General features: G+C 44.6%; 2 protein-coding genes across 2 annotated transcripts in view; one reads left to right on the top strand and one right to left on the bottom strand.

Moving 5' to 3' along the window:
• The first annotated feature begins 8,183 nt into the window (after positions 1–8,183).
• LOC106568945 (transcription factor jun-D) lies at positions 8,184–10,001 on the top strand. The gene has a single exon (XM_014139811.2). The coding sequence runs from the start codon at positions 8,483–8,485 to the stop codon at positions 9,386–9,388; it is 906 nt and encodes a 301-aa protein (XP_013995286.1). The 5' UTR covers positions 8,184–8,482; the 3' UTR covers positions 9,389–10,001.
• A 362-nt stretch (positions 10,002–10,363) lies between these two features.
• Positions 10,364–21,145, bottom strand: part of LOC106568946 (ras-related protein Rab-3A) — a 31,577-nt gene continuing 20,795 nt past the window's right edge. Inside the window, exons 2-5 of the mRNA XM_014139812.2 lie at positions 17,397–17,621; positions 14,619–14,737; positions 13,095–13,219; positions 10,364–12,831 (exon numbers count right to left, since the gene is read on the bottom strand). Of these exons, the coding sequence (XP_013995287.2) occupies positions 12,641–12,831; positions 13,095–13,219; positions 14,619–14,737; positions 17,397–17,621 (660 nt within the window). The 3' untranslated portion in view covers positions 10,364–12,640. The remainder of the gene's footprint in view (positions 12,832–13,094; positions 13,220–14,618; positions 14,738–17,396; positions 17,622–21,145) is intronic.

Genomic DNA, 21,145 nt, shown 5'->3' with positions numbered 1-21,145 from the left:
AGGGAGATGATTTCACTAAAGGAACATATTTTAATTGATGACATCCTAACCATATGTATTTTTAATGTATAATATTCTGAAGAATGCTGGAAGATGTAAATCTGGAGATTGTGTATGTGTGTTTATAGGTGAGAGAATCACACACACACACACACACACACACACACACACACACACACACACACACAGCCCGATCCTCCATTCACCACCCACGCATCATCCTGTACTGCAGTCTTCAACAACCTCGATCCCCTCCCCCCATTCATTCACCTGCTCTTGCGTCACAGCCTATGTCAATGTTGCCATGGAAACAAATGATGCCCTTGCTATTCTGTGGTGCTGATGCAGCCAGTCTATGGACGTCATTACTTTTACTGGGGGAATTTGTCTATTTTGGCTGCCTACCACCCCACTGTGCTATTCATAGGAACAGCAGACAGCCATCACACTTTACAGTCTTATAGGCCTAGAGCTTGAAACCATTTGTCATCACTCCTTATTTCTCACTCAGGCTTTCTGGTCTGAGGTGGCATATCTCTCATGCTTAACCAGTCTAATATTGTGTTTCCGGACAGATAAAATATCCTTTGCAATAACCAACAGAAGAGCTATAAGCTAACCATTCACATTTTTTTGGTTGAGTTTTTAGTCAAACATTGGCTGTTATTTTCTAAGAAAAAACATGGTTTCCTTTTCCCTCTGCAGTATTTCCTTCCTCTTTTCTGTTAAAACCTATAGGTAATTGCATCCTCAATAAAACACCCCTTAATCTATTTGGCCAAGCTGTGCCATCTCTCTTAGAAATGTGCTTGGATTGAAAGACACAGTATTAAACAATTTTTTAGATCAAATGTTTCCACTCAGTGTTTGACTGCACACCTATTACTGAGCCCATGTTAATGAATTCTTACAGGGCAGGGTGCCTTGTAAGAACGTGCCGACGAGTAGGTAAACCACCACTTCCCTCCGTATTATTGGCCAATGTGCAATCATTAGAAAACAAACTGGACGATCTAGGATTAAGACTATCATACCAACGGGACATTAGAAACTGTAATATCCTATGTTTCACCGAGACTTGGCTGAACGACGACACGGATCATATAGAGCTGGCTGGCTTCTCCGTGCATTGGCAGGACAGAGAAGCTACGTCTGGTAAGACGAGGGGTGGGGGTGTGTGTCTATTTGCCAATAACTGCTGGTGCGCAATGTCTAATATTAAAAGAAGTTTCAAGGTATTGATTGCCTGAGGTAGAGTACCTTATGGTATTACTGTAGACCACACTATCTACCAAGAGAGTTGTAATCTATATTATTCGAAGCCATCTATTTACCACCACAAACTGATGCTGGCACTAAGACTGCACTCAACGAGCTGTATAAGGCCATAAGCGGCACTCCTAGTGGCCGGGGACTTCAATGCAGGCAAACTTAAAATCGGTTTTACCTCATTTCTAACCAACATGTGCAACCAGAGGGGGGGATTAAAAAATAAAAAAATAAAAAAATCTAGACCACCTTTATGCCACACACAGAGATGCAAACAAAGCTCTCCCTCGCCCTTCATTTGGCAAATCTGACCATAATTCTATCCTCCTGAAACCTGCTTACAAGCAAAAACTAAAAGCAAGTAGTACCAGTGACTCACTCAATACGGAAGTGGTCAGATGACACGAATGCTACGCTACAGGACTGTTTTGCTAGCACATATGTTCCGGGATTCATCCAATGGCATTGAGGAGTATACCACCTCAGTCGCCGGCTTCATCAATAAGTGCATCGACGACATCGTCCCAACAGTGACTGTATGTACATATCCCAACCAGAAGCTATGGGTTACAGGCAACATCCGCACCGAGCTAAAGGCTAGAGCTGCCGCTTTCAAGGATCGGGACCCTAATCCGGACACTTATAAGAAATCCAGCTATGCCCACAGACGAACCATCAAACAGGCAAAGCAACAATACAGGACTAAGATTGAATCCTACTACACCGGCTCTGACGCCCATCAGTTGTGGCAGGGCTTGAAAAATACACTGCTCAAAAAAATAAAGGGAACACTTAAACAACATAATGTAACTCCAAGTCAATCACACTTCTGTGAAATCAAACTGTCCACTTAGGAAGCAACACTGATTGACAATAAATTTCACATGCTGTTGTGCAAATGGCATAGACAACAGGTGGAAATTATAGGCAATTAGCAAGACACCCGCAATAAAGGAGTGGTTCTGCAGGTGGTGACCACAGACCACTTCTCAATTCCTATGCTTCCTGGCTGATGTTTTGGACACTTTTGAATGCTGGCGGTGCTTTCACTCTAGTGGTAACATGAGACGGAGTCTACAACCCACACAAGTGGCTCAGGTAGTGCAGCTCATCCAGGATGGCACATCAATGCGAGCTGTGGCAAGAAGGTTTGCTGTGTCTGTCAGCGTAGTGTCCAGAGCATGGAGGCGCTACCAGGAGACAGGCCAGTACATCAGGAGACGTGGAGGAGGTCGTAGGAGGGCAACAACCCAGCAGCAGGACCGCTACCTCCGCCTTTGTGCAAGGAGGAGCAGGAGAAGCACTGCCAGAGCCCTGCAAAATGACCTCCAGCAGGCCACAAATGTGCATGTGTCTGCTCAAACGGTCAGAAACAGACTCCATGAGGGTGGTATGAGGGCCCGACGTCCACAGGTGGGGGTTGTGCTTACAGCCCAACACCGTGCAGGACGTTTGGCATTTGCCAGAGAACACCAAGATTGGCAAATTCGCCACTGGCGCCCTGTGCTCTTCACAGATGAAAGCACGTTCACACTGAGCACGTGACAGACGTGACAGAGTCTGGAGACGCTGTGGAGAACGTTCTGCTGCCTGCAACATTCTCCAGCATGACCGGTTTGGCGGTGGGTCAGTCATGGTGTGGGGTGGCATTTCTTTGGGGGGGCCGCACAGCCCTCCATGTGCTCGCCAGAGGTAGCCTGACTGCCATTAGGTACCGAGATGAGATCCTCAGACCCCTTGTGAGACCATATGCTGGTGCGGTTGGTCCTGGGTTCCTCCTAATGCAAGACAATGCTAGACCTCATGTGGCTGGAGTGTGTCAGCAGTTCCTGCAAGAGGAAGGCATTGATGCTACGGACTGGCCCGCCCGTTCCCCAGACCTGAATCCAATTGAGCACATCTGGGACATCATGTCTCGCTCCATCCACCAACGCCACATTGCACCACAGACTGTCCAGGAGTTGGCGGATGCTTTAGTCCAGGTCTGGGAGGAGATCCCTCAGGAGACCATCCGCCACCTCATCAGGAGCATGCCCAGGCGTTGTAGGGAGGTCATACAGGCACGTGGAGGCCAAACACACTACTGAGCCTCATTTTGACTTGTTTTAAGGACATTACATCAAAGTTGGATAAGCCTGTAGTGTGGTTTTCCACTTTAATTTTGAGTGTGACTCCAAATCCAGACCTCCATGGGTTTATAAATTGGATTTCCATTGATTCTTTTTGTGTGATTTTGTTGTCAGCACATTCAACTATGTAAAGAAAAAAGTATTTAATAAGATTATTTCTTTCATTCAGATCTAGGATGTGTTGTTTCAGTGTTCCCTTTATTTTTTTGAGCAGTATATTACGGTCTACAAAGGGAAACACAGCCGCGAGCTGCCCAGTGACGCGAGCCTACCAGACGAGATAAAGGCCTTTTATGCTCGCGTCGAGGCAAGCAATACTGAAGCATGCATGAGAGCACCAGCTGTTTTGGACGACTGCATGATCAAGCTCTCCGTAGCCGATGTGAGCAAGACTTTTAAACAGGTCAATAATCACATAGCCGCGGGGCCAGACGGATTACCAGGATGTGGTAAAAGCATGCACTGACCAACTGGCAAGTGTCTTCACTGACATTTTCAACCTCTCCCTGACCGAGTTTAATACCGACATGTTTCAAACAGACCACCATTGTCCCTGTGCCCAAGAAAGCGAAGGTAACTGGAGCACCAAGTCTAAGAGCAAAAGGCTCTTTAACAGCTTCTACCCCCAAGTCATAAGACTGCTGAACAATTAATCAAATGGCCACCCGGACCATTTACATTGAACTGCATTGTTGGTTAAAGGCTTGTAAGTAAGCATTTCACAGTTGTATTCAGCGCATGTGACAACTACAATTTGATACAATGTCTCTAGAGATGTATCCTCTTTTTTCTTTGTCATCATATAGATACTGTATATATAGATCACTTGTAATGAAGAATAGACTGAGTGACACAATGACAAACACACACTCAAGCAGGCACACAGCCCAGTTCAGTTTGTTGAAGTGTCAGTCTATTCTTCATTGAAAGTGTGTGTCTCATACTGGGCACATACATAATTTCATCATCTAGTTTTGATTAACATTTGGTTGAGTTGTAAACTAATTTGAATTCAGCATGAAATCAATAAAAAAGATCACCATTTCATTGGATTTAGGTAAAACAATTGGGTGAAAAAAATGTGAGATTCCCTTACGTTGATTACTTTTTTGACGATGTGGAAACTACTTGAGTCGACCAGTGTTTGCCCAGTGGGGTGTGTGTGTGTGTTTATTTGGTAAATAAAAGTGTTTAAGTGCGTTTATTCACATACAGCTGTCAAATGATAGAATGGCGCTGAAGGAGATGGCTGCCGTTTTACGATCCCATAACCAAATTGTGCTATTGTGTATGTTTTTCACGTTATATGTAACTTATTTTGTACATAATGTTTCTGCCACCGTGTCTTATGACTGAAAAGAGCTTCTAGATATCAGGACAGCAATTACTCACCCGTACTGGAGGAATACCTTTTCTTCAGCGAGTTGGACAGGAAAGATTTACTTCAGATGCCCGACAAGGCCCTCATCCCCGTCATTCGCAGGAGAAAGTGACCGAGGTATCAGGGACGAAGGTCCGGGTGCCTTGTAAGGATCCGACGCCGAGAGGGTAATCTACCTTTACCATCGGTCCCATTAGCCAACGTACAATGATTCAATAATAAAATAGACGAACTACAATCACGTATATCCTAACAATGGGACATTAAAAACTGTAATATCTTATGTTTCACCGAGTCGTGGTTGAACAACGACATGAATAACATACAGCTGACGGGTTTAAAGCTTTTTTGGCAGGATAGAACAGCGGCCTCTGGTTAGACAAGGGGTGGCGGTCTATGTATATTTGTAAACAACAGCTGGTGCACGAAATCTAAGGAAGTTTCAAGGTTTTGCTCACCTGAGGTAGAGTATCTCAAGATAAGCTGTAGACCATTCTATTTACCAGGAGAGTTTTCATGTGTATTTTTCGTAGGCAGCGCTCCTAGTGGCCGGGGAGTTTAATGCAGGGAAACTCAAATCCGTTTTACCTAATTTCTACCAGCATGTTAAATGTGCAATCAGAGGGAACAAAACTCTAGACCACCTTTACTCCACACACAGAGACGCACGCGTACAAATCTCTCCCTCGCCCTCCATTTGGCAAATCTGACCATCATTCTATCCTCCTGATTCCTGCTTACAAGCAAAAACTAAAGCAGGAAGCACCAGCGACTCAGTCATTAAGAAAGTGGTCAGATGAAGCAGATGCTAAGCTACAGGACTGTTTTGCTAGCACAAACTGGAATATGTTCTGGGATTCTTCCGATGGAATTGAAGAGGAATCAGTCACTCGTTTCATCAATAAGTGCATCGATGACGTTTCCCCACCCCCCCCAGTGACCATACGTACATACCCCAACCAGAAGCCATGGATTATAGGCAACATCCGCACTGAACTAAAGGGTAGAGCTGCCGCTTTCAAGGATGCCCTCCAACAAACCATCAAACAGGCAAAGCATCAATTCAGGACTAAGATTGAATTTTACTACAGCGGCTCCGACGCTCGTCGGACGTGGCAGGGCTTGAAAACTATTACGGACTATAAAGGGAAGCACAACCTCGAGCTGCCCAGTGACACAAGCCTACCAGACGAGCTAAATTACTTCTATGCTCGCTTCGAGGCAAGTAACACTGAAGCATGCATGAGAGCATCAGCTGTTCCCAGACGACTGTGTGATCACGCTCTCCGTAGCTGATGTGAGTAAGACCTTTAAATAGGTCAACATTCACAAGGCTGCAGGTCCAGACAGATTACCAGGACATGTACTCCAAGCATGTGCTGACCAACTGGCAAGCATCTTCACTGACATTTTCAACATGTCCTTGTCGGAGTCTATAATACCAACATGTTTCAAGCAGACCACCATAGTCCCTGTGCCCAAAAACACTAAGGTAACCTGCCTAAATGACTACCGACCCGTAGCACTCACGTCCGTAGCCATGAAGTGCTTTGAAAGGCTGGTCATGGCTCACATCAACACCATTATCCCAGAAACCCCAGAGCCACTCTAATTTGCATATCGCCCCAACAGATCCACAGATGAGGCAATCTCTATTGCACTCAACACTGCCCTTTCCCACCTGGAAAAAAGAAACACCTATTTGACAACGCTATTCATTGACCACAGCTATTCATTGACCACAGCTCAGCGTTCAACACCATAGTGCCCTCAAAGCTCATCACTAACCTAAAGGACCCTGGGACTAAACACCTCCCCCTACAACTGGATCCTGGACTTCCTGACAGGCCGCCCCCAGGTGGTAAGGGTAGGTATCAACACATCCGCCACGCTGATCCTCAACCCTGGGGCCCCTCAGGGGTGCGTGCTCAGTCCCCTCCTGTACTCCCTGTTCACTCATGCCTGCATGGCCAGGCACAACTCCAACACCCTCACGTTTGCCGATGACACAATAGTGGTAGGCCAGATCACCAACAACGATGAGACAGCCTATAGGGAGGTCTGGGACCTGGCCGTGTGATGCCAGGACAACAATCTCTCCTTCTGTACTGGGTACGGCCCAGTACATCACTGGGGCCAAGCTTCCTGCCATCCAGGACCTCTATACCAGGCGGTGTCAGCGGAAGGCCCTTGAAATTGTCAAAGACTCCAGTCACCTTAGTCATAGACTGTTCACGCTGCTACCGCATGGCAAGAGGTACCGGAGTGCCAAGTCTAGGTCCAAAAGGCTTCTTAACAGCTTCTACCCCCCCAAGTCATATGACTCCTGAACAGCTAATCAAAGGGCTACCCAAACCCCTCTTTTACACTGCTGCTCTCCGTTTATTATCTTATGCATAGTCACTTTAACTCAACCTACATGCACATATTACCTCAATTACCTTGACTCTATACCCCCTGTATACAGCCTTGCTATTGTTATTTTACTGCTGCTCATTAATTATTTGTAACTTTTTTGTAGGTATTTTTCTTAAAACTTCATTGTAAGGTCTACACCGGTTGTATTCATCGCACGTGACAAATACAATTTGATTTGAAATGGTGTGTGAACAATGGGCGCGTTCGAGTGGATCACTTGTCATGGTCACCACCTTTCAGTGTGTTGCATTTTTGGGGATAAAAAGTGGCCGGCTTGCAAAAAAAATAATGTGATTAAAGCTCATGAAGTTGACTGTAGTCGACTGCTAGTTTCTACAGTTGCTCTTCACCAACTTCATCCTGCAACAATCGTCTGCATTGTTGGAGGCTCATTTGTCAACCAATCATTTGGGTGTTTTTGTTTGACCCAAGCGAACGTGACCAAAGACGTGACAAACAGGAACCAACTTTTCTGTAATTCAAATGATTGTGAGGCTTTCTCAACAATTGGTTTACAATGCACACACATATTTCCAGCGTGTGATATGGGGGTTGTTGGAGACATGTTTATTTCGACATTATAAACAATGGCAACACTGCCATGTCGCACTAAGCCTAGATTTTGGAAAACCACATCAGTGTCCGACTTTCGGCTGTCACAGATGCACCTCCCCCAACTTCACTCGTCGACTTCAATCTACAGTCGGTTGCTTTCGCTTTATCACTCAAAACGACCCCATTGTCTAAATTCAAGTTGAGTGAGCTGAATAAACCTTATTTGCGCCTTCCTAGTTTCCAATAATGCCCCGCCCAGTCTCTTTTGGCGACCCCGAGTATTCTATTTTATGACATCAAACCACAATGCACTGCACTGTTTGCAGTTTACCTAAAGTCTCCATGGTAATAATGACTGGTTCAGCCCATTATTTAAATCAGACCGGAAGCATACGTCATTTTGGGCCAATCTTAGCGCGCTGAAGTGACATAATGGAATTTTTAGGGTTAGGAAGCAAGCAGAGGGTTGGGTGTGTGCATAGCAGTCGTTCCATTGGGAAAAAGCGCTAGAAGCGGGCGAGAAGAGCAGGAAAAGCTAAGCCACTACTATTGTTTTAGCCTCAGGCATAAAGGGTAGGCTAAAGGGGGACAGTCGATTACCTCGATCAGAGTTTGAAGAGAGGAAAAATACAGGAAACTAACCTGAACTGTGTTTTATTGCCTGAGTTTAACTGTTGAATCGTCGTAGTTTATGCGTAAAGCTCAACAGACCCTCATGTGAAGGGTTATAATGGAAATAACCCTCTACCCTGGTAGTGTGCTGAATACTCGAGGGATCTCAAGCCTCTATTCCTACAACAGCATGATGAAAAAAGACATGAGTCTAAACCTGGACGACCAAAGCTCAAATCTGAAACCGAATCTCCGGGACGCAGACGGAATTCTGAACTCTTCGGACTTGGGACTCTTGAAATTGGCCACCCCGGACCTAGAACGATTGATTATCCAATCGAATGGAATGGTTACGACGACCCCAACCTCTCAGTTCCTCTACCCGAAGTCAGCCAGCGACGAACAAGAATTCGCGGAAGGCTTCGTGAAGGCGCTTGAGGATCTTCACAAGCAGAACCAGCTGAGCGAGGGGACGTGCGTACCACCGGACAGACTGGACCTAATCGGCTCCAACGCACCCCCGGTCGGCTTGCCGTCAGATCTGCCAGTGTACACGACTTTGAACGGCTATGGAAATAGCCCACTGGGCACCACAGTGAATTATTCCACGGATACCATTCCATTCCCACCGCCACCTTCTAATCTGATGAGCGCCCATCAACAGGCGGCTGCGGCAGCGCTGTCACGACTCCAGGCGTTCAAGGACGAGCCGCAGACGGTCCCCGACATGCAGTGTTTTGGAGACAGCCCGCCGTTGTCTCCTATTGACATGGACAACCAGGAGCGCATCAAAGCGGAGAGGAAAAAGCTGCGTAACAGAATAGCGGCGTCCAAGTGTCGCAAAAGAAAGCTGGAGAGAATATCGCGTCTCGAAGACAAGGTCAAAAACCTTAAGACACAGAACACTGAACTGGCCTCCACAGCCAGTGTGCTCAGAGAGCAAGTGGCCCAGTTGAAACAAAAGGTTATGAACCATGTCAGTAATGGATGTCAGCTTATGCCAAAGCAAGTGCAAGTTTACTAGAGGATTGTTTAGGCCTTTGAGGCGCCCAACATCATGGGGTTAGTTATCCTCTGAAGATATTGACTAACTGAAACACAGTAGGCTATTTGCCTTTTCTCATATAATAGAATACAAATTCAGACCTGAAAAACCATTAGAACTGGAACACTATGGGTCTCTTAAAAATGTTGGCTATAAGCCCGTTTTGTAGCAAACAGACAACTTTTGCTGCCCTCTTCGGGGCAACATGCATATCAGCTCTCCAATGGACAAATTCAATACATAGCCTACAAGGATAGCATTATCTGCATGTAAACTGGACAATCTCAATGAGTGCAACTAAACACCAGGATGTCATTGAGTGCCTGTCATCCACTGTGTAATATGCCTTACTTGTTTACAAGCACTTATTTACCAATGACAAATGTATTTTTTATTTACCAAAACGTCTTATTTTGCAATTATGAATTGTGCATGTCTTGTAAGCTCGTGTACAGTAATTCTGTTCATTCTGTTGTGCAGTTCTATGTGTTGTCACCATGAATGTAGCCTTCATTGTTGTTGGCCCCATGTAGCCATTTTCAATGGGATTTTATCTCTCAAAGATGTTTATTAAATTCACTGAATTATTTAATCTGTCAAGTCTTATTGTGGGCTGACTGCCCTATCACACACTGTGCCAGCTATTATTAGGGCCTCTCCCAGAGACAGATTAGTATAGGTGCATATGTTTTTTCCCCCCCTCTATTATCCTGTTGTATTACAGGCTTTGTTACATTAGTACAATACCGGTCACCAGAATGAAAAGGGGAAAAATAATGCTTTAACTGAACTGCATCCCTAAATGCATTTGATGTACTGGGAGCTCTACACTTATGCCACCTAGTGGCTCGATGAGGGTGATACAATTATCAGTTTGGACTAAGGGACTGTACATCGAAAGCTAAAATGTGGAGTTGCCTCAGATTCAAATAAATGTTAAGTTTATACAAATACTTATTTTATATTTTGTTTATTAATTCCTTGGTTTTATCAAACCTGGAGTTACAGTATTACAGCACAATTCAAGACTAAAACCCAACAAACAAAAAATGCTTATTTACAGGGGGATGGAAGGGAGGAGAGCTAAGAAAGCTGAATTGGACACATACCTATGTCAGAGGCAAGTTTACAGCTGTAGCAAAACACAAATCAACAAAGTAAACTAAAGTTGTTGCATCAAAAATAATAGGATGTGATTAGGGGCGACAGGTTGCCGAGTGGCTAGCGCGTTGGGCGAGTAATCGAATCCCCGAGCTGACAAGGTCGTTCTGCCCCTGAACAAGGCAGTTAACCCACTTTTCCCCAGTAGGCCGTCATTGTAAATAATATTTTTTTCTTAACTGACTTGCCACGTTAAATAACATTAAAAAAAGTACTGATTATACTTTACACACTTCTCCCTTTTTCAAAACTGCCACAGGGAGTAGGCATACATACCAAATGCTTCTCTTACACTACAGTACTACAGGCCTTTTACTCAGTGCAGCTCCAAAAACGTCAAACAAGTTTTGTCCCAGTGGGTGTCATTTTTGGCTTGGTAGTCTAATTGGGACATCTTTGGAAAAAACATTAAAGCAAAGCTGCCTAAAGACTTCACACAAACAGTATTTGTAACAGACATGACCTTTAGCAGGTTTGTTGGCAGTTAATATTGGAGAACCAGGCTGGCCAATGACACAGTATTTCTCTGAGAGTAATACAGTATTCACACTGGTACTACACCCACCCTAAAAGGTTCAGTTGGTTTAGAAACATGGAAAATGGAAGTAAAAGCATTTCCCATTGAAACAGCTTGTACATGATCAGGAGAACATACAGTGGAATGTAAGTGTTTTCGGGCAGGAGTATGTCAACCCAATTCAATCTCAAAAAGGACAGCCTGGTTTAAACCAACCACCCCATACAATACTGATAACAGCCTTTTTTCCAAACTGCGATAGAGCGCAGCCCGCAAACAATAATCTATGAAGAACCTCATCTAAAAATAAATAAGACATAATACTGTGTGTAAATATAGATGGTCGTGACATAACTGACCAAATATCTTCATGTGCCGGAGTGCATTTCATTGACTACGTTTTCCTCATGTATATACCAACAAGCAATTATCTCTACACTGAAACAGACCAAAATCACTCAAACATGACATTGAACATGCTAAAAAAAATGAAAATCAATCCAAAAAACAAATAAAAGTCAAACCATACGGAATATGGGAAAGAGATTGGAACGTGATGTTAACATTGGTCAGTGTTGTAGTATATGGGTGCAGTAGCCCAGTGTTGTCCTGACTGGGAGTGTGTGTGTGTTGTACACATGAATAAGAGGTGATTGTGCTGTAGAATAGCAGTTATGTACACTGACAAGGAATAAGAAGCTACATTTTAAACTGTTGTTCACACTACCCTAACAGCGAAACAAACAAGCCAGTTTGATTCAGCGGGACATGGCCAACAGCTCTTAGACGTTCCATGGTAAAACAAAAAAAAAATACAACATGCACCTCTCACAAAGCACAGATATTTTTACACCTTAAATTATTGTAATTTTATACCATTTGTTTATATATTTTTGAATTCTAAAATGCATATTTATATTACGAAGTTGAACATTTATACTCTTCTACTTAGACACTTTTCTAGGTTTGCAAAAAAAAAAAAAAGATGGGTTAAAAAAATAACAAAAAATTAAAACTGAGACAGGGACCAGTACTTACCACATCATCAAGTTTTCTTTTTCTTAAAACGCAGCAATGATAAAATATTAGGAAATGACCAAGACTGATAACCGATATGCATGTGATTTTGGTCGGATACGTTTGAAAAAACAAATCTCATAAAAATATTTGTTATCCAAAATGTGGACTTTGAACATACCTCAATCACGCCACTTAAATGGATTTGATTGCTAACCAGCCAGTCGAGGACATCTAAAAAAACAACAAAGCTATCAACAGTAAACAGATAATCAGCAATGTGGCCCTTCGAAAAAATACATGAAATCCCTTCAGGTTCGAGGCCGCAGTAAGTGGAGTCAGAATGTGAACTTTGGACTCTAAACACCTATGGATGGACGGGGGACTGAAATATGGAATAACAGAGTTGTTTCAGCCAGGCTCTTCCATCTAAAACACAAACCCATCACATACCTCTTCCAACAGCTGAGGAGGCTGTAGGAAGGGGTGTGTGAGGGGTCAGGCGTGTGTGTGTATGGTGCGTGTGTAGTGGGTGTTTAGCAAGCACAGTCCTGGTGGGGGCGTTCGGGCTGCTCGGTGAGCTGGGGCCCCTGTTTGGCCCCTGTGACGGCGGGGTCGGCGTTGTCCAAGCTCTCTGACATCTTCTCACAGATGATGTCCACCAGTCGCTCAAACGTCTGCTTGACGTTGATGTTGTCCTTGGCACTGCACTCAAAGTACTCAAAGCCTGCAGAGGAAAGACCGATGTCTGATTAATTAAGAGTCGTTTGAATGTAACATGATGTTTACTTCTTTTAATAAGCAACACTTTAAATTAACTTGTACTTACGGCATGAAGTTGCTCAGTAACTACTCCAGTAACCAGAATGTAATTACTCAGCTGTACACAGTAATAGAGTAGGCACATAAAACAATGACTCATTTTCTAGGGAAAGGACAAAGGATTTATTATTATATTACTGGGTAATTTAGTACAGTGTTCCAACTCACCTAGTTGGTCAGAGAGCTGGCGGCCCCTGTCTGCTGCCACCACCCTCTCGTCTTCCATGTCACACTTGTTTCCCACCAGTAGGACCTGGGCGTTGTCCCAGGAGTACGTTTTGATCTGGGTGGACCTGCACACACACATTCAATTGTTGTAGTTATATTACGGATCCTATCACAACTAAAGAAAATTGAGTTCCATGCATTGACCCTCATCCAACCGGGCTATGCAACTGACGCTTGACTGGTACTGCCATTCTTTCACCCAGTCGTCAAATTATTCACATTTTGCAGAACATGCACTACATGACCCCCCCAAAAAGTGGACACCTGCTCGTCGAAAATCTCATTCCAAAATCATGGGTATTAATATGGAGTTGGTGCCCCCTTTGGTGCTAAAACAGTCTCCACTCTTCTGGAAAGGCTTTCCACTAGATGTTGGAACATTGCTGTGGGGAACTCGCTTCCATTCAGCCACAAGAGCATTAGTGAGGTCGGGCACGAATGTTGGTTGATTAGGCCTGGCTCGCAGTCGGCGTTCCAAATCATCCCAAAGGTGTTCGATGGGGTTGAGGTCAGGGCCCTGTGCAGGCCAGTTAAGTTCTTCCACACCGATCGACAAACCATTTCTGTATAGACCTCGCTCTGTGCACGGGGAAACAGGAGAAGGCCTTCCCCAAACTGTTGCCACAAAGTTGGATGCACAGAATCATCTAGAATGTCATTGTATGCTGCAGCATTAAGATTTCCCTTCACTGGAACTAAGGGGCAATGCCCGAACCATGAAAAACAGCCGCAGACCATAATTCCTCCAACTAACTTTATAGTTGACGCTATGCATTAGGGCAGGTAGCGTTCTCCTGGCATCAGTAAAACCCAGATTTGTCCGATGGACTGCCAGGTGGTGAAACATGATTCATCACTCCAGAGAATGCGTTTCCACTGCTCTAGAGTCCAATGGCGGTAGCTTCACACCACTCCAGCCAACGCTTGATATTGCGCATGATGATCTTAGGCTTGTGTGCGGCTGCTCGGCCATGGAAACCCATTTCATGAAGCTCCTGACGAACAGTTCTTGTGCTGACATTGCTTCCAGAGCCAGTTTGGAACTCGGTAATGAGTGTTGCAACCGAGGACAGACAATATTTACTCGCTACCCACTTCAGCACTCGGCAGTCCTGTTCTGTGAGCTTGTGTGGCCTACCACTTCGTGGCTGAGCCGTGGTTGCTACTTGATCTTTCCTCGTCACAATAACAGCACTTACAGTTGACCAGGGTAGCTCTAGTAGGGCAGAAATTTGAAGAACTGACTTGTTGGAAAGGTGGCATCCTATGTCGGTGCCGCATTGAAAGTCATTGAGCTCTTCAGTAAGGACATTCTACTGCCAACGTTTGTCTATGGAGATTGCATGGCTGTGTGCTCAATTTTATTAACCTGTCAGCAACGGGTGTGGCTGTCCACATACTTTTGTAAATACCGATAGACAGACAAACATGCATACAGTTGTTTCACACACACAGGTCCCGTACCAGTCCTGCACGGCGTTGAAGGAGTCCTCGTTGGTGATGTCATACATGAGGATGAAGCCCATGGCCCCTCTGTAGTAGGCCGTGGTGATGGTCCTGTAGCGTTCCTGTCCAGCAGTGTCCTGGGAGAAACACACATCACACAATGAATCATTATCTTACACACACACACACACACACACACACACACACACACACACACACACACACACACACACACACACACACAATCATGCACAAAAATAGTCCTGCAGCAGAAAAAGCGCACCAAATCCCAATGTACTACAGCATATAAAAGGAACGCATTAAGTTTAACCCCACATCCATGTTTAAACATTGTAGCTGCATATAACAATGTAGTTGTGGATAAAAATGACAGATACTAACTTCAGAATATTCTATGTGATGTCAGAAGTTTAGTTATAGTATCAACTTATAGCCAGCACATGTAGCAGTGCAGTATATCAGTGTAAAACACTGTTTTATACCTGCACCATGTAACTTTTGGGGCGACCCGACCACATTCACATAGAAAATGTGAGTTATAGATCTGTCACTCATTGAAAGCTTGTCTAAGAAGTGGTAGATCGGTTCTATGTGCTCTATTTCTATGCTTCCCATTCTTAATTTTAATTTGTGTCTTTTACATTTGGTTTTGTACACCAGCTTCAAACAGCTAAAATACAATATTTTTGGTTTAATGAAAATATATTTCACAACGGTTTAGATGGTACAATGATTCTCTACACTATGCATTGCTTGTTTGGTCACAAACTGAAATTAGGCAAACTATTTGAATTTTACCAACCTGGAAATGGCGGAGCGATTTATGCATATTTCACATTTAAACAAGCAGAGAGATAGCAGTGCGATAGATGGGCGTCATTAGGCCATAAATTATTCTACACTTGAGACAGCAATGGCAGCCGCTTTGGCATATTAATCGAGGCGATTTAGGAAACCACACACATTTATCAGCATCTCTGTTCGTTTTCTGTCTTCAGCTATCTTATGACACAGGGATATGGTCGTGCTCACAAGATCATATGAATAGAGTAAACCCACACTGACAGCATATAATCTTGGTTTATTCCACACGTCAAGCAGCATATAAATCAAGATTATATATTGGGTGTGGATGTACTCTCCTTATTAAAGTCTTGTGATGAGAATAGCTACCACCACCTTAGATCTGAGCTGTGTGTGTGTGTGTGTGTGTGTGTGTGTGTGTGTGTGTGTGTATTGCTTATTTGAGCTGTTCTTTTTCTAAATAGGGCTATCTTCTGTATATCAACCCTACCTTGTCACAATACAACTGATTTAGTCCAAAGCATTGAGGAAAGAAATTCCACAAATTAACTTTTTAACATGGCACACCTGTTAATTGCGATGCATTCCAGGTGACTACCTAATGAAGCTGGTTGAGAGAATGCCAAGAGTGTACAAAGCTGTCATCAAGGCAAAGGGTGGCTACTTTGAAGAATCTCACAAAATATATTTAGATTTGTTTAACACTTTTTTGGTTACTACATGATTCCTTAGGTCTTCACTATTATTCTACAATGTAAAAATAAATAAAAACCCTGGAATGAGTAGGTGTCCAAACTTTTGACTGGTACTGTATGTGTTGTTCGACAGCGAGGTCTACTCTGCTGAAGGGGGTGGATGCAGACGACCCACCATGACGCACGTGGTGTCACAACCAATCTTCAGAGCTAAAACATATTCCTCACAGGAGCCACAGAGACAGAGAGAGACTGGCACTAGAGACACAAACCTTCTGCTAGTGTACCGATACTGCGGATACTGCTCCTCTCTGCCCCCTTGCCTCTCCAGGCACCGCTGTCATAGGCCTCTAATGGAGATGTGTGCATGAAAGCATAGGGGTCTGCCAAAATCCTAAACAAACTCGCCCCCTAAAAAGCCAAACTTTCGTACGGAAAAGCACCTGCTAAATGGCATATATTACTATTATAGTAGGAGTCTAGCCTGGCCAGTCCTCTTAGCCTGGTTGGCACAGCCAGAAGAGGACTGGCCACCCCTCATAGCCTGGTTTCTTCCTAGGTTCTGGCCTTTCTAGGGAGTTTTTCCTAGCCGCCGTTCTTCTACACCTGCATTGCTTGCTATTTGGAGTTTTAGGGTGGGTTTCTGTACAGCACTTTGTGACATCAGTTGATGTGAGAAGGGCTTTATAAATACATTTGATTGATTGGCTACTTTGAGGAATCTAAAATATATTTACATTTGTTAAACACTTTTTTGGTTAATACATGTGTTATTTCATAGTGTTGTTGATGTCTTTACTATTATTCTACAATGTAGAAAATAGTACAAATAAAGAAAAACCCTTGAATGAGTAGATGTGTCCAACCTTTTAGCTGGTACTAATATATATATTTCTTTTTTTTCACACTATGAATGAAGTTAGAAATAATGTGAAATTATGATACTGCCCTTTTAGTGTAAGAGTCATTTCAAAAGACTACCTGAAATTTCAGCCTGTTTTGGTGGGATGGAGTTTTGGCCTGGCTTGTGACATCATGGGTCCAAACCGCTTTCAGTTTCTCTCCTCACTCTTAGACACTTCAAGCTAAATTCTTTTTACCATTTTAATTGAAAACAATCCCGGGTAAAGTACTTAATTGTTACCCAGAAATGATTTGATATTGAGAGAAAAACAGTTGCATTGGACCTTTAAAGCCAGAACACCCCTAATAACAAACATGACCTCATTCGGGGTTAACAGAGGGATGACAGAATCAGTTAAGGTCAGTGTCTCACCCAGATCTGCAGCTTTATCCTTTTGTCGTTCCTGTAGATGGTCTTCACCTTGAAGTCGATGCCCACCGTGCTGACAAAAGCCGGCGTGAAGGAGTCGTCAGCATAGCGAAACAGGAAGGAGGTTTTACCCACACTGCTGTTGCCAATGATCAGGATCTTGAACATGTAGTCGAAGTTCTGGTCGGAGGACTCCTTCTGTCCATAGGTGGCTGTTGCTGAGGCCATCTTTGGAGGGAGAAAAGCAGAGCGCAAATCATGCCGGGACATTCGGGGTCTCCATTTTTTTCCCAGGACTTTCAGTTTGTGATTTCTTTTATTTATTTCATTTTTAAATATATATATATTTTTTTAAATGTGACTAATAGTAAAGAGATGCATTTTAATGGTAAATATGCATTACCTATTAAATGTGGCATGAACACAACCTGCCGAGAGGTTTATTGGTAACTTTTGGGATTCCTTTGTATGCATTTTGAACGAGGGAAACAGGTGGATTACTGAATCAAGTGTGCCAACTAAACTGACTTTTTTGGGATAAAAATAAGGACTTTATCAAACAAAACGACCATTTGATATGTAGCTGGGACCCTTGGGATTGCAAACAGAGGAAGATCTTCAAAAAGGTAAGGGATTTACTTTATCGCCATTTATGACACCTCTGCTTATTTGGAAAATGTTTAATGCTTTTGTACGCAGGGCGCTGTCCTCAGATAATCACATGGTATGCTTTCGCTGTAAAGCCTTTTTGAAATCTGACAACGCGGTTGGATTAACAAGAAGTTATGCTTTTAAATACAAGTGCCTTACGTCATTTTCATGAATGTTTAATATTACGATTTTTGTATTTTGAATTTCGCGCTCTGCAATTTCACCGGATGTTGTCGTAGGTGTCCCGCTAGCGGTTCATGCATCCTAAGAGGTTAATGTCATCACAAAATAATAAACCATATGGCAGGATTATTATTTAGATCCCCACGGAACAGGCTTGTTTGTTTTTTCTTCTACCCTTTTCTCCCCAATTTCGTCGTATCCAAATTGGTAGTTACAGTCTTGTCTCATCGCTGCATCTCCCGTACGGACTCGGGAGAGGCGAAGGTTGAGAGCCATGCATCCACCGAAATACAATCCAACCAAGCCACACTGCTTCTTCACACAATGCCCACTTAACCCGGAAGCCAGCCGCACCAATCTGTCCGAGAAAACACAGTACACCTGGTGACTGTGTCAACGTGCACTGCGCCTGGCCCGCCACAGGAGTCGCTGGTGTGCAACGGGACAAGGACATCCCTGCCGGCCAAACCCTCCCCTAAACCGGACAACGCCGGACCAATTGTGCGCCCCCCCCCCCCCCCCCATGGGTCTCCCAGTCGCGGCCGGCTGCAATAGAGCCTGGACTCGAACCCAGAATCTCTAGTGGCACAGCTAGTACTGCGATGCAGTGCCTTAGACCACTGCGCCTCTCGGGAGGCCCACCATTCTTAACATTCCTAGCATATGAATATTGTTCCAAAGTTCATTCTTTGGCTGCAATATTTCTTGCCCTGCAGTATTTCCCAACCAGAGAGAAAGAAAAAAAAAATTCTAGATCACCTGTACTCCACAGACAGAGACGCGTACAAAGCTCTCCCTCGCCCCCCCATTTGGTAAATCCAACCACAATTCTATCCTCCTGATTCCTGCTTACAAGCACAAATTAAAGCAGGAAGCACCAGTGACTCGGTCTATAAAAAAATGGTCAGATGAAGCAGATGATAAACTACAGGACTGTTTTGCTATCACAGACTGGAACATGTTCCGCAATTCTTCAGATGGCATTGAGGAGTACACCACATCAGTCACTGGCTTTATCAATAAGTGCGTCGAGGACGTCATCCCCACAGTGACTGTACGTACATACCCCAACCAGAAGCCATGGATTACAGGCAACATTCGCACTGAGCTAAAGGGTAGAGCTGCCGCTTTCAAGGTGCGGGACTAACCCGGAAGCTTACAAGAAATCCCGCTATGCCCTGCGACGAACCATCAAACAGGCAAAGCGTCAATACAGGGCTAAGATTGAATCGTACTATACCGGCTCCGACGCTCGTCTTGTGGCAGGGCTTGCAAACTATTACAAACTACAAAAGGGAAGCACAGCCGTGAGCTGCCCAGTGACACAAGCCTACCAGACGAGCTAAATCACTTCTACGCTCGCGTCGAGGAAAGCAACACTGAGGCATGCATGAGAGCATCAGCTGTTCCGAATGACTGTGTGATCACGATCTCCGTAGCCGACGTGAGTAAGACCTTTAAACAGGTCAACATTCACAAGGCTGCGGGGCCAGACGGATTACCAGGACGTGGGCTCCGGGCATGTGCTGACCAACTGGCAGGTGTCTTCACTGACATTTTCAACATGTCAATGATTGTAATACTAACATGTTTCAAGCAGACCACCATAGTCCCTGTGCCCAAAAACACAAAAGCAACCTGCCTAAATGAGTACAGAGCCATAGCACTCACGTCCGTAGCCATGAAGTGTTTTGAAAGGCTGGTAAGGGCTCACAACACCATTATCCCAGAAACCCTAGACCCACTCCAATTTGCATACCACCCAAACAGATCCACAGATGATGCAATCTCTATTGCACTCCACACTGCCCTTTCCCACCTGGACAAAAAGGAACACCTATGTGAGAATACTATTCATTGACTACAGCTCAGCATTCAACACCATAGTACCCTCAAAGCTCATCACTAAGCTAAGGATCCTGGGACTAAACACCTCCCCCTGCAACTGGATCCTGGACTTCCTGACGGGCCACCCCCAGGTGGTGAGGGTAAGTAGCAACACATCTGCCACGCTGATCCTCAAAACTGGAGCCCCCCCATGGGTGCGTGCTCAGTCCCCTCCTGTATTCCCTGTTCACCCACGACTGCATTGCCAGGCACAACTCCAACACCATCATTAAGTTTGCAGACGACACGACAGTGGTAGGCCTGATCACCGACGAGACAGCCTACAGGGAGGTGGTCAGAGACCTGGCCCGGGTGGGGCCATAATAACAACCTATCCCTCAACATAACCAAGACTAAGGAGATGATTGTGGACCACAGGAAAAGGAGCACCGAGCACACCCCGGCGGGGCTGTAGTGGAACAGGTTGAGAGCTTCACGTTCCTTGGTGTCCACATCACCAACAAACTAGAATGGTCCAAACACACCAAGACAGTCGTGAAGAGGGCATGACAAAGCCTATTCCCCCTCAGGAAACTAAAAAGATCTGGCATGGGTCCTCAGATTCTCAAAAGGTTCTACAGCTGCAACATCAAGAGCATCCTGACTGGTTGCATCACTGTCTGGTATGGCAATTGCTCTGCCTCCGACCGCAAGGCACTACAGAGGGTAGTGTGTACGGCCCAGTACATCACTGGGGCTAAGCTGCCTGCCATCCATGACCTCTACACCAGGCGGTGTCAGAAGAAGGCCCTAAAAATTGTCAAAGACCCCAGCCACCCCAGGCATAGACTGTTCTCTCTACTACCGCACGGCAAGCGGTACTGGAGTACCAAGTCTAGGACAAAAAGGCTTCAACAGTTTTTACCCCAAGCCATAAGATTCCTGAACAGGTAATCAAATGGCTACCCAGACTATGTGCAGTGTGTGCCCCCCCCCCCCTCTCTTTTACGCTGCTGCTACTCTCTGTTTATCATATATGCATAGTCACTTTAACTATACATTCATGTACATACTACCTCAATCAGCCCGAC

Source organism: Salmo salar, chromosome ssa14, assembly GCF_905237065.1.
Source record: "Salmo salar chromosome ssa14, Ssal_v3.1, whole genome shotgun sequence".
In the NCBI taxonomy this organism is placed as follows: domain Eukaryota; kingdom Metazoa; phylum Chordata; class Actinopteri; order Salmoniformes; family Salmonidae; genus Salmo; species Salmo salar.
Note: the sequence above shows the minus strand (reverse complement) of the source record. Positions and strands in the feature narration are given on the sequence as shown.

What these genes read in the sequence shown, in the direction of transcription:
- LOC106568945 (XM_014139811.2), top strand. Translation starts at nt 8,483, where the DNA reads ATGGAAATAACCCTCTACCCTGGTAGTGTGCTGAATACTCGAGGGATC.